The sequence below is a fragment of the Hypomesus nipponensis genome, chromosome 23 (genome assembly GCF_054491055.1).
Source record: "Hypomesus nipponensis isolate SF chromosome 23, ASM5449105v1, whole genome shotgun sequence".
Lineage (NCBI taxonomy): Eukaryota > Metazoa > Chordata > Actinopteri > Osmeriformes > Osmeridae > Hypomesus > Hypomesus nipponensis.
Genome location: NC_140383.1, coordinates 10,595,756 through 10,608,603, shown reverse-complemented (window position 1 = coordinate 10,608,603; position 12,848 = coordinate 10,595,756). Strand labels below are relative to the sequence as shown.

The 12,848-nt window shown below is 49.0% G+C and overlaps 2 protein-coding genes across 5 annotated transcripts in view; one reads left to right on the top strand and one right to left on the bottom strand.

The window, feature by feature from the left end:
• vwa8 (von Willebrand factor A domain containing 8) overlaps positions 1 to 10,496 on the bottom strand; it is a 48,063-nt gene extending 37,567 nt beyond the window's left edge. Inside the window, exons 1-13 of the mRNA XM_084688950.1 lie at positions 10,246 to 10,496; positions 9,694 to 9,771; positions 9,475 to 9,605; positions 7,954 to 8,064; positions 4,893 to 5,060; positions 4,508 to 4,672; positions 4,213 to 4,371; positions 3,989 to 4,093; positions 3,774 to 3,902; positions 2,957 to 3,091; positions 2,780 to 2,857; positions 654 to 814; positions 436 to 549 (exon numbers count right to left, since the gene is read on the bottom strand). Coding sequence (XP_084545076.1) covers positions 436 to 549; positions 654 to 814; positions 2,780 to 2,857; positions 2,957 to 3,091; positions 3,774 to 3,902; positions 3,989 to 4,093; positions 4,213 to 4,371; positions 4,508 to 4,672; positions 4,893 to 5,060; positions 7,954 to 8,064; positions 9,475 to 9,605; positions 9,694 to 9,771; positions 10,246 to 10,384 — 1,673 coding nt within the window. The 5' untranslated portion in view covers positions 10,385 to 10,496. The remainder of the gene's footprint in view (positions 1 to 435; positions 550 to 653; positions 815 to 2,779; positions 2,858 to 2,956; positions 3,092 to 3,773; positions 3,903 to 3,988; positions 4,094 to 4,212; positions 4,372 to 4,507; positions 4,673 to 4,892; positions 5,061 to 7,953; positions 8,065 to 9,474; positions 9,606 to 9,693; positions 9,772 to 10,245) is intronic.
• Positions 10,497 to 11,785: 1,289 nt separating this feature from the next.
• dgkh (diacylglycerol kinase, eta) overlaps positions 11,786 to 12,848 on the top strand; it is a 41,118-nt gene continuing 40,055 nt past the window's right edge. Inside the window, exon 1 of one of the 4 annotated variants that reach the window (XM_084688095.1) lies at positions 11,786 to 12,523. In XM_084688095.1, the coding sequence (XP_084544221.1) occupies positions 12,242 to 12,523 (282 nt within the window). In that variant the 5' untranslated portion in view covers positions 11,786 to 12,241. The remainder of the gene's footprint in view (positions 12,524 to 12,848) is intronic. The other 3 variants (XM_084688093.1, XM_084688091.1, XM_084688092.1) reach the window with 3 other exon arrangements.

The following is a 12,848-nucleotide window of genomic DNA, read 5'->3' as shown; positions in this document are numbered from 1 at the left end:
ATGCAGATACACACACACACGCACACACACACGCACACACACACACACAAACGCACGCACACGCATACACACACGCCTCCATGTGTGGCAGACAGATGTACAAGCTGAGATGTTGAAGGACACCCTGAGAGGTAAGCACTTCTCTCACTCTCTCTTCTCTCTCTCACACACACACACGCACGCACACACTCACCACTTTCACAGGGACGCCTTGTCCCAGTGTGACAGGAGGGAAACATCCCAGCACCGGTGGTGCGTGCGACCTGTCCAGGTGGCGGACACCAATGTCTGTGACAGCCCTCGAGGTCAGTGTCATGCGTTCCCCCCCCGCCCCCCCCCCCCCCCACTCCCCCACGCATGTTCCAGCTCACTGTTCTGGTTCCAAATGGAGACTTCCTCCAGCCCTCCCCCCCAGCCCCCAGCCCCCCCCCCCACCTGTCGTGGAGCTGTTGGTCTGTCAGCTGCAGGTCCTCTTTCAGAGCCTGGTAGCGGTCCCACCTCAGCAGCCTGGTGCCGTCGTACAGGGACAGCTCGCGGTCATGCAGCAACCTAGCACACGGAGAGGGACATCAGGGAGGCGTGTGCCACGATGTGTGTGTGTGTGTGTGTGTTTGTGTGCTCCTGTGTGTGTGTGTGTGTGTTTGTGTGTGTACCTGGACAGTACGGCCAGCGTCCCCAGGTTGACTCGGTGGATGCCGTCCAGCAGCAGCAGCTTCCCCTCCAGGGCAGCCGTGACCAGGGGAGAGGCTCTCCAGGCCGTGTCGCCATTAGGCAGGGTGTACCTCTGCTGCAACAGGTCCCTGGCAGTCATGTCCTGGTGGACAGAGCATGAGGAGGGAGAGAGACACAGAGAGAGACACAGAGAGAGACAGAGACAGAGAGAGAGACAGTGAGAGTGTGACAGAGAGAGAGAGAGAGAGAGAGAGAGAGTGTGAGAGAGAGCGTGTGAGGGTGCAAGTTAAAACCCACGCAGGCCCACAGACGTTCGTCAGTATATATCAACTGTGTCAGAGTGTCATCTAATATTTAGCACGCGGTTCCAGTGAGAGGAGCCATCATTGACCCAGCTCCAGACACACCGTCTGTCTGTCTGTCTGGATGGTGAGACTCGGAGTGTTACTCGGAGTGTAACTATCTATGTGCCTGCTAGTGTGTTTGCCTGTCTGACTGCTTTTCGGCCTACCTGCCTGTCTGTCTGCTAGCCTGCCTGTCTGTCCGCCTGCCCACCTCCCTGCCTGTGTGACTGTCTGTCTGTCCTCTACCTTCCTGTCTGCCTGTGGCCAGTATCATGTGGCAGCCAGGGATTGCTCGTGTCCCTCAGGGAAACCCCTGCTACGGCGCTCTGGGACGTAAGGCCTCCAGTTAGCCAGCCGAGAAGGACATTTCAAAGGGAAATCCATTTTCCAGAACAAGTAACTTAATTTATGTCGCCAAGTTAGAACATTGACAATACAACTGCATATGGCATGGAAGAGCCTTTTCATCAGATTAAATACATTTTGTACATTCGCAACAAAAAGAGAGCGCACACACATGAAATCCCCATTTTGTTCGGCGACAGATGGAACTTGGCCTTCCGAAATAGAATTTTCAACATGACGAGATGAATTGCACAATAGAATTCCACTACTCCCTGTGCAAAATAACCCTTGACTTAAGAGAGCTAAAAATAGCTTTAGTGTGATGCACAAGCGTAGACTCACACACCCACACACACACACACCACATAATCCGTTTCCCGCACACTGCTGATCCGGCCCAAACGATTTCTTGGAATTTCTACACGCTCGCACTCAAGGGTATACTACTACGTGGACACTAAAGAGAGTCACCCTGGTCTCTAGGCAGCAGATCCAAAGACCTCTCCGCCAGCTGCCTCACCTCACCCCTTACCGTTGTATTCCCACTGCTATAAAACTACATCTCCCTGCCTGCTCCTCTCTGCCCCCCTTTCTCGTCTCTGACAGCCTCTCTCCTCTCTGCACTCTGCTCCCTCATCCACTCTCCCTGCTCCCTCATCCACTCTCCCTGCTCCCTCATCCACTCTCCCTGCCCCCTCATCCACTCTCCCTGCCCCCTCATCCACTCTCCCTGCCCCCTCATCCACTCTCCCTGCTCCCTCATCCACTCTCCCTGCCCCCTCATCCACTCTCCCCGCTCCCTGTTGAGAACATGAGGGCAGGAGGTCCACTGGTAGCTGTGAAGCACCTGGCTCTAACCAACTGAGTCAGCAGAACCAGCTGTCACACTGAGTCTGGTTCGGACTGTGAATGGCTTCTACCATCTTCAACAGGCCTTTCTGGGTCATGCTGTTCACACTGACAAACGGATTAATTTCCTGTCTGCAAGGGGTAGAAGCATTCAGCAATGTGCAGTTCACATGAAAGACCTTCTATTTAAGGAAACTTCCTGGTCTGAATCCCCTTTCCCCACTGGCCAGGGAGTCTGGGAACGCCTCTCCTCCCGGTCCTTTGGTGGAGGGGACCAGGCGTGACCTTTCCTCTATCAAATCTCTGATCATGTTCTACAGAATCCCACTTGCACTGAGCTGCCACAAAGACACATGCACTCACTTACTGTACTTACACACAAATAAAAACGGACAATATCAAAAGAAAATCAAATGAAAATGTAATAGAATGATTAAATAAAAAGTGCACCCAGCCAAATCCTTGTATACTAGCGCAGACACGCATGCTCACTAAGATCTTTACTTAGCATGTCGTGTGAGAAGCGGGAAGTGTTGAGAGGACGGTCTGTATGTCGAAGGGGACCTTACCTGGTACATCATAACAGGCTCTATGCTGTAGCCCAGCATCTCTGCAAACTCTTTGGCAATTACTGACTTGCCACATCCCTGCAAGACACAAAATCACATCCTGGTACTGTTTCTGTGTGGATGTATATGGTGCTTAGTGATGTGTATATATGTGTGTGTGTGTGTGTGTGTGTGCACCTTAGCCCCTATTAAGCACATGTCTTTGACCAGGTGTGACTGCATCATCTCCGCCAGCAGCTGGGCGTGGCTTGGGGTGTTGATGAAGGCAGGGTTGCTGTTGGGGGGGCGGGGTCCCCTGGTGCCTGCTGGGACCTGTAGTCACAAAATGATATATTATAGATTGAGAAAGATAGATGACAAGAGTGTTTTTCCAAACACTTCAGCCACACTTGCAGATGTCTCCAGCTTTAGTAAGACTAGGAACCGGCATTGACGCCCGTTCGACATTTGTCATACCTCATAATTGTACAGTTGAAGCACAGAACGGCTTTCTACTTCATATCAGGCACTTCATACTCTCACAGATATTGGGACGACACTCAGGCCAAACACACCAAACAATACATTCAAAGAGCCGGCCATTGTGACATCATTTCCATGGCTCGACCACAAACTGGGCTGACAAACGGTTTCTCTTTGAACTCTGTATATCTCCAAGATATCCCAACGGAGAGCTATTTGACAGCAGAGGGGACAGCCCGTGTGCAAATCTTTCCAAAGACAACACAGGCCCACACAGGTCAGGGAAAAAGAAAACATGGCGAGGCTGCGGAAACATTGTGTGTGTGTGTGTGTGTGAGAGTATGCGCTCTAGCACGTGTAGAATAGTTCAAATGACGGTATGGAGAGCCATTTCCCCCAAAACGTGGCTTCGCCTTATGGGGAGATATGCTCCGTCTCAAACAGGAAGCCACGCTGAAGCCCGTTGGTGACCGAGCGTCGTGCTCAAGGACCTTGGGAGACCCTGTGCGCCTCTTTTGGCGGGCAGCCTTGCCTGGAAGGGGACGTCTTTGTGGGCGACGCGCAGGGTGACCTCCGCCTGGCCCTCCGCCTCGCTCGCCGGCGCCACCTTGAGGACGGAGCTGGGGGCCGGCTGGGACCGCGAGTCCAGCAGCTCAAACCTCTACGACAGAGACAGAGGGAACCTGGTCAACACTGTGTGTGTGTGTGTCTGTCTGTGTCTGTCTGTGTGTGTGTGGGTATCCTTACGCCGAGGGCGCCCTCCACGGCGGTGCGTCCCTCCTTGCCCAGCATGCTGCTGTAGGGATACAGCCGGTGGACCAGCTGCTGGGAGGACAGCATGGGGAAGACATCCTGGGGGGGAGAAAAGCACAGGGCTCCTTCACTTCCTGGCCGGCCGAGAGGGAACACCCTCTGGTGGGAGTGTGCACGCGTCGCCCCGCGGCCCTTTGGCGGAGAGCCGGTGGCCTCACCAGTATTTTCAGGGCGGCCGGCAGGTTGTCGACGGGGAAGTCAGGCAGGCCCAGGGTGGTGGACTCCTGGGTGCAGAGGGTGGTGGCCAGGGAGAGGAGCTGGGACACCCGCTCCGCTGGTAGGTTCGGTCCCACGGAGTACAACAACTCCAGCTGGTCCTGAGAGAGAGAGAGAGAGAGAGAGAGAGAGAGAGAGAGAGAGAGAGAGAGAGAGAGAGAGGGAGAGAATGTGAGAGAGGAGACACGGAGAGAGAACATCGGAGAGAAGCTGATTGTCTGCGATCGTTGCTCTAACCTTGAAGGGTTGGTAGTAGACGTCTCTGGCCTGGAAGCGGGAGCGGAGGGGCGGGTCTAAGGGGTTGCCCTTGTACCTGGGGACAGGAAGTCCCAGGGCGATGACCCGGAAGTCCTCACTGACGCGGACAATCTTCCAGGCATCCAGCTCCTCTTTGGTGTGCTCCTGGGAGTCACAGGTCAGAGATTTGACTTATTCAGACAACACTGAATCATACTTGTCATCTGAATCAAATCTAGAGGGATTCTACAAAGTAACAACGCCGTTACTTCTTCCCCACATAGCACATTTCCAGAGAAAATCGTTAAAACATGTGGACTTCCTTCCAAGGACGGTTGGAAGGGTGTGATCGCGGGCCGGAGGGTTCCGGCTCGCCTCAGCCCACCTGAAGCAGTTTGTCGTAGCGCTCGGCTGACATGAGGAAGCGTCCGTCCTCCAGCTGCATCTCTCGGTTCTCCAGCAGGTTGTTGAGAACCGGGAGAACGTTCCTCTCGGCCTTCTCCAGGCCCTCCAGAACCAGGATCCTGCCCTCGGTCGCCGCCCGCACCGCACACTGGGGACCGACAGACCAATCGTTCCATCACTCGACCGGATCAATCAGTCGAGCAATCGATGCCATGTTTAATGTCTGCTAAATGGCACATCAAACCTTTGAAATCAACTGTATGGCTATTTCAGTTCCAGTTTTTTTTTTTTTTCTTTCCTTTTCTTTTATATCAAGCGGAGACCACTCTCAACAACAAGTACTTATTAATGATCTTTACCCTTGGACCACACTAAAATGAGCCAACAGCGACACTTTTTACTGGAAGCACTTAGGCTTTGGAAAACAGAGAGCAATCTGTACATCAGCTCATCGTCTCATGCTCCATTTAACAATACAGGGCCGCCATAAAGCTTTCCTGAGGATGTCCTCTCGCTGTACTTTGGGTTTTTTATAATCGTCATCGTGGCCCGACAGAGTCACCCACACACATCAAAACACTTCTTTTCCTATTTTAAAACAAGCTATTTTCTGCCTTCAGCCAACCAGTGTGGTTAGGTTAGCGATGCCAACGTAGACACACAAGCATGTGCGTGTGTGTGCAAACCTGTGTGTGTGTGTGTGTGTGTGTGTGTGTGCGAGCATGTGTGTGCCGAAATCAAACGGGCGCTGACGTCAAAGGCAGGAAACTAGCCGTCTGAAACCGACCACAAAGCGGGTCGCCGTGTAATTAGGTTTATATGTAAATACATGGCAGGTCGTGTGGGAAGGCACAGCCATAAAACTCGAGTCAGTACCAGATGCACTATGTTTAACTCCTGATCCATTTTCGGCTGCGCCACTATAATCAGATCATGGTGAGAAATGCGAGTGACGCAGGACGGGCAAAGCGGAGGGGTAACCGCGACCCGGCCGGGGTAACGCTGCAAGCAGCGTTGTCACTTCCTCTGCAGTCCTCGACGACACAGCCATCCCTCTAGGCCCTGTGCATGCCATGGAACAGGAGCTTGGACCCGAGGTGCGAGGCGTAACGTGGGACGTGCTCGTCGCGCCGTCTCGAGTTCATCGCAAAGTTCCCGTTTCGAAAACCCCCACAAAACGGCACGCGATGGGGAAGGTCGGGCCGGGTGACCTGCCTGCAAGGTTGTTCGGCACAATAATGTATTCTAGGTCTATTTACATCACGAACTGGAGTGTGGCATCCAAGCTGGAGGGGTGGATGAGCGAGAACGGATTCAGACGGAGGCTATTTGCAGTTTGGGCGCTTATCCTTCTCGGTTTGAGGTTATCTTATGTAACGTGCACGCTAACTGGGGAGATGTGGTTGGAGACCGTTTCGAAGACTTGCAATTATTTCCATCCTGAGCCTATATCCTCCCTCGGCGTTCACGGTGGAGGAGAGAGGGAGAGCAGAGGGACTGACACACAAAGCCTTAATCTAGGACTCGGAACGAGACCAAGACCCACAGGAGCACTGCGCTGTTCTAGTTAACACCTCGCCACGCGCACACAAACGCACCTCCCCGATGCTGAAGACACCGTCCTGCTCGTCTCCCACAAAGACAATCGACACCAGAGCCACCTCCCCCGGGTTCCATTGCCGCCGTGTGACACCTCGCACGCGGGCGCGCGCACACACACACGCACGCGAGCGTGGCCAAGCCCGGGGGGGGGGGGGTTTAACGGAAGAAAACAACTGATGATAAAAACGACTTTGCACTAATTAGCTCAATCTGTGATAGTGCAGCCGTTCAAGAACAGTTTCCATGGAAACAACGGACACCTGTTTATAAAAATAAAAAAGAGGGGGGGGGGGGTTAGTGTGTTAAAAAAGGGAATAGGTGTTTATGTGTTTCTGAGTTTGGGTGTGGGAGGGTGGGGGGGTGGAATAGACACTATTAACAAAACAAAATCTACTCTCGGCTTCCCTTTTGAACATTCATTCCTCTGTCAGGCACAGGCTGAATTATAACGCGTCTCCGCTGATATCATTCGTTTCGTCTGAACCCTCCGCATAGGAATCACACAGGTGCGCTTGAATAACTGAAACGACTGCTCTGACCATGGACTCTCGCAGTACTAGACAGACCTTTCTTATTGACTTCAGTGACCCCGGACTGAATTCTCAGCGACTAACAGGCTGGGTTTGACTGGATGGGGGGGGGAGGGGGGGGGGGGTTATATGGACCCTGGAACAGCCCGGAGATCTGACACTCCCTGGAGAAATCAATCCACTAATAAATGCCTGGTCTCCATGGGAACCTCCCTGACTCATCACCATAGATCAAAGATCAGCTCACCAGCATCTGTCTGGGATGGAACACCTCTCAATGGAATGGAATAGAACAAGGCCCCAGCCTCTTAACAGCTGGTTGCCATGGCACCTGAAAGCCCTGAATGTAGGGCTGGTGCGCTATAAACTGTGCATAACATCTGAATGACATTGAATAATAGGCCTAATTCGTGAGAAAGGTCCGAAAGTGCGGTCCGGAACTTTGATTCTCAGACACCCCTCTGATTGGATCTGTCTCTCTCTCCTTTAGACCACAGAGTATTTTGATGTCGCCGGGGGAATTAGTTCACAGCTGAAGTCTGGTTCACAGCTAAGTACTCATAGACACATTGAAATCCAAGTGTTAGTACTATGAGCTTGGCCGCTGGGTGATGATGGCGGGTTGTGTTTGGGTGATGATGTGCGTTTAAACATGTCTACCTTAAGTGCATCTATGGTACTCAAGTCAATTTGTCGTCCGTCTCACAGACCAACTCATTCAACTCTGAATTCTCAGTGATTATTCTTTGAACCGATCCCATAAAGGACGTGCCTCTTCCACAAAAAGACTAGTGACAAAACAAGCACGATCCTGGTCGCCAAGGACAGAGTGCCGGAGTCCCTGAGAAGGTCCAGACGAGACACTTCAGGTCTGCCATGCTGCGGTGTGGGACCTTGGGGATGACGTACCTGGTCTATGTAGAAGGCCGTGCCCGAGCGGATCTCTCGCCTCTGCTTCAGGTCGGTCTCTGTGGTGTCTCTGGATAAGGCCACGTACTCCACCTCGCGCCTGGTGAGCTCCTGCAGGGCACACGCACCACAGGTCAGAACAGGTTCAAACAGGTTCTAACATCGGCCCCGGAGCAGGATTTTTGCATAGTTTTACATTGAATGCCATCAGTTCTTCAACAGAACCTATGAATCGATCAAAGTGACACTTCCGTCACACACAAAAAATCTAATTTGATAAATCGTTTATGTATTTATTTAAAAAATGTAAGTTATTTAACACTTACTGCCCTTGTGTACAAAAACAAACATACAAGTGATTGGCCCATTAAGTTAATAACTGATTCCCCCCTAATGGCAGTAATGACTGCATCCAAACTCTTTCTGTAGTTTTTCACTCTACTGTGGAGGTTTTGGCCCACTCTTTTTGGTAACACCCTTGTAGAATTGTTTCAGATCAGTGACATGCTGCTTTGGAGCATAAACTACACATTTGAGGTCCTGCCACAGCATTTCAATGGGGTTTAAGCCTGGACTTTGAAAACATAATTATTGTATTTGTACTTGTATTTTCTTGTAATTTAACCATTCTCAGGTAGAGATGCTTACACTGTTGTTACTTGATCTAACTGTAATTCTGCTTCAGTTCACAGACAGATGGCTCTCTGTCAGAATTCTCTGGTACAGAGCAGAATTCAAAGTTCCTTCAGTGATGGCACGGCGTCTGGGTCCAAATGCAACAAAACCTCCCCAAACCATCACACTACCACCACCACGTGCTTCACTGTTGGTATGAGATTCTTCTGAAGAAATTACATGTTTGAAATGTTGACTTTTCTCCAAATAACCGGGCCCATGTCTACCAATTGTTGCTTTTAAAGAAGAAGAGGAAAAAAAGAATGATCTGTCCATACAATGCCGTTCCAGAATTATTGCGGATCATCTAGGAGCTAACCAAACAAGAACAGGCTTGACTTTTACCTCATCCTCCTTCTGTTTTTCAACATGTTTTTTGGACACAGTAGGTCTTGGTGACATGACATAACGTACTTGGGCTTCACAAACCGAACTAGGTCTCTTTATCCCTCAGCCTCTACCACACACCATATTGGTCATTGGCTAAACCAACTGGATGATGGCCTCGGGCTGGCAAACTTTCTCCCCTCTGCGAGCAGCTTGTGATCTTTGGCTGAGAGACATCTTCAGACATGGCAGCAGGATGCTTGCTTTAAATGTTGTACGGTATAGTGTTAGTAACTGGTCGACAGCTTCCTATGTCAACTGTTGACATCCCTACCAAGATCCACGATCCAATCTCACCACATACAATCGAAAACGTGCACAAACTCCGAAATTTGGACAGGGGGCAAAAAAAAAGGCCTCACACGAGGTGAAAGGTCATAGCTAGTTCAATGTCAACATGAAATCAAGATTACAGTCTGTGTGCGATCGTTGACCAGCTTTGTGTGTGTGTGTTCTTACAAGGTATTGCATGGCGATGGTGCGCCTGAGGGGTCCTGGGGGGCCGATGAGGAACACATCTTGACCCAGCAGGTCTTTCTGCATGATCCATCGCAGGTGCTGGGCCACCGTCTGGGTGAGGGAGTCTGAAACTGGACACACGCAAGTGTAGATGTAAACACGTATTGCACATGAACAAACAAACACTGCAACATGGTGTCAAATCCACCGAAAACCTACTGTGTTTCACAGGAACGAGTTCAGGGTTGCGGGGTGTTTTCAGCTTGTAGGTGATCTCTCCAATCTTCACTGTGTCACCTAGAAGACAGTGGAAATACAATTAGACTAGGATGCACAAGAAGACCGGTGGAGTGCACCTCTTTGCAGACGTTCCAAGTTTATTGACATTTGTAACATTGGAACTATTTGGTCATGCTCCCCAGACAATCCCTAGTGGTCTATCTTAACCTATCTAGATCCTACACAATTTTGGGAAATTGGGCCATGTCTTTACAAACTGTAGTAATAGATGGTTGAAATAGTTTATTTTGTGTTTGGTAGGTTAGCTAACTAATATAGGCATGGTATGGGAGGAGTTATACAATTCTAAAGACAACCACCCAAGTATCCATGTATGCAGGGACTTAACATTTTGACAGCTAGCTTTAGTAGCTTAACAGTAGGTAAGATTAGCCGGTTAGCTTGTCTTATGCAAGCTAACCTTTAATTGGCCAAGTAAGAATACTACACTCGGGTAACTTTAATACAGTCGCCAGAAAATGGTTCAGTTACCTGAGGACGTATTGAGGAGTTTGACCTCATGAGTTCTCCACGTCCACCCTGCCTTACCCAGGACAGGTCCCATGATATTCCGCATTCTCCTCGCAGCCACAGCCGCCGCTGTGCCTTTGCATAATATTTGCGAATGCATTTCGAAAGACTGGTATGGTCAGTTTCAAAACACAGACAGACTCTTTTCTATCATTTAGATTTCATCATTCTGGTTTCATAACACTCGCCTCCAACGTTCTTGCGGAAGACAATCAAAGTCGGACAACGTTGTCCGTACCGAATATTCCGTGGTAGGCTACTGCTATAGTCTTTAACTACACTTGGTTCCACTGTACTCGTTCGCTTTAGAGGTGCGGAAACATTGAGGAAAAACTCGTATTTTGTTTTATTTTAAACAATGAAGGGGTACATGAGATGAGCAAAGTTTAACATTGAAACAGATATGGCCTACAATGTGTATTATGGATGCTCTTTTACATTGATATTATTATTGTTATTATCATATTGGCATTGATGATTTTGAATTGTGGTGAGTTATCCCCTGGCCATGAAAATGACATGAGAAATTAATTAAGTTTAACAACATCTGGAGCATCAGATGGAATAAAGAACTGCATGACGTAATGAACGTTGCTCGGGCGCTTGTTCTGTTATCCCAGCCGTACCACGGTACCTTTATGCTGGTTTGACATTTATCACGTGGAGAACAGGCTCAGCCCTTGAAAGAGTGGGGAGGGAAAGCGGCGTAGGACTGGAGGAGGAAGTAGTAAGTGAAACAACATTGAATGAATATTTGATTCGGGACTTCAGATTGTATCCAGGATCCTACAACAGTCTCGGCAAGTCTCGTCTTAAAATTCCTCCACCGTCCCTCGTTTATCAGAACGGAAAAAGATTAGGAATATGGAAGATATCTACCCTTACACTCGCAGCCCTGCTTGGGAAGAACTGGTTAGTAGCCTATACTGTATAAAATGTTAAATAAGTGCATGTTAAGATTACCACATAGCCTACGGTATGCATAAGACAGTTATCAAAACCAGACTATAAAAAATATGAAATAGTATGGGAGTTGATTTGAATTAAGATCACATACACAATTCTGAACAACATATTTGAAGTATTTCACACTCATGTAGCCTATAGGGGTGGGGCGGTGATCTATTCGTGTGTTTTAGGTTACCCTACGTTAGTTACAATTTTTGCAGATGTAAATCTTAACCTACAAAAATAAAAAATTATAGTTTTATTTTAGTCTCAATCGGAAGTGCCTATTATCCAAATTTACCATATAGCCTATGATTGCGTTAAAACTAGTCCGTTAATTACCTTAGTTACATCTATGAAATAGAAGACCATCTCAGTTTCATGTGTTTTTATTTTTTTATAGTATTATTATAGTAGCATAATAAGGTTGGCAAAGTAAGCACTTGGCTATTGGTTATATGTCAGTGTATCCAATCCCGGACATCTGATTGTTCTGGAGTCGATACTAATGAACAACGCGACAGTTATCTACACGCGCGTGCCTGCTAATTTGATGGCAAGCCTGCGATCAAATTTAATTCAGTCTTGATTATCACTTAATTAATAGTTGGCTAACACAGTTATTACGCAGCCATATATGTCAGAAATTGACCTCTTTGATGGAGACATAAGTCTCAGGCTGCTTTTTTTGTTCATCTTCTAATAGCCTAGAATCCTCTCATCACAAATAGCTGCTTGACTGCTTCTGTCATGCAACCGCTAGGGTCTGCCACGGCGATGTCCACCGGCTGAAGGGTGACTGTAGACAGCCTAGGCGGTCTCTAGCCTCAGTCTGGTTTATTGTAGGCTGGAACCTTAAACACATTCGAACTAGCCTTAACGTAGTAGCCTCACCCCCCGTGCCAAGACATGCTAGATCCCCATGCTTACAGCAGCCCACGTATGTTCTCGGTCAGGCTTTACAACGGTCTTTTTTGCGCTGATCATTGTGGGTTTGAGACGGTGAAAGATGACGGCGAGGAAAGCCACTTTCCAGCCGCTGTCCAGCTCTCGCATCCCGGAAAGGAAGGGAGCGGCTGACCGGGTTAATGCTAACCTGGAGTGGTCATATTCTTCCACACCACAGGAGCCGGAGAAAGGGCCGACGTCCGCGGCTGGGATCCATGCGCACGTCGTGGGGGCTGTCGGGGGCTCTGGAGCGGTGGATGAGTCGTCAGACAGCGAGGGAGAACAAGAAGGCCCCCAGAAACTCATCCGGAAAGTGTCGACCTCCGGGCAGATCAGAAGCAAGGTAAAACACATCTTTATGAAGCTTGAGTTCAGCTGAACCGGCGCGTCATTAATATACTATTAAGCGATGGCTATTGATTTGCGTGATCTGTTCAGTGACAGAAGGCTATAAATAGGATATAACATGCTATAGCAATTTTGGTTCGCTTAAACCGTACCCACCGATAAGCATAATCAGGATAGTCATTTTACTGTCAATTGTTGTCGAAAATTGCGGTTTTGTCAAATATAGTTGTAGATATCCCAATAGTTGTTTTGAGTTACTCTACAAAATAACAACATATAGTTTTGCTTCTATGGTTTGCTCAACAGGTTGTCGCATGTGG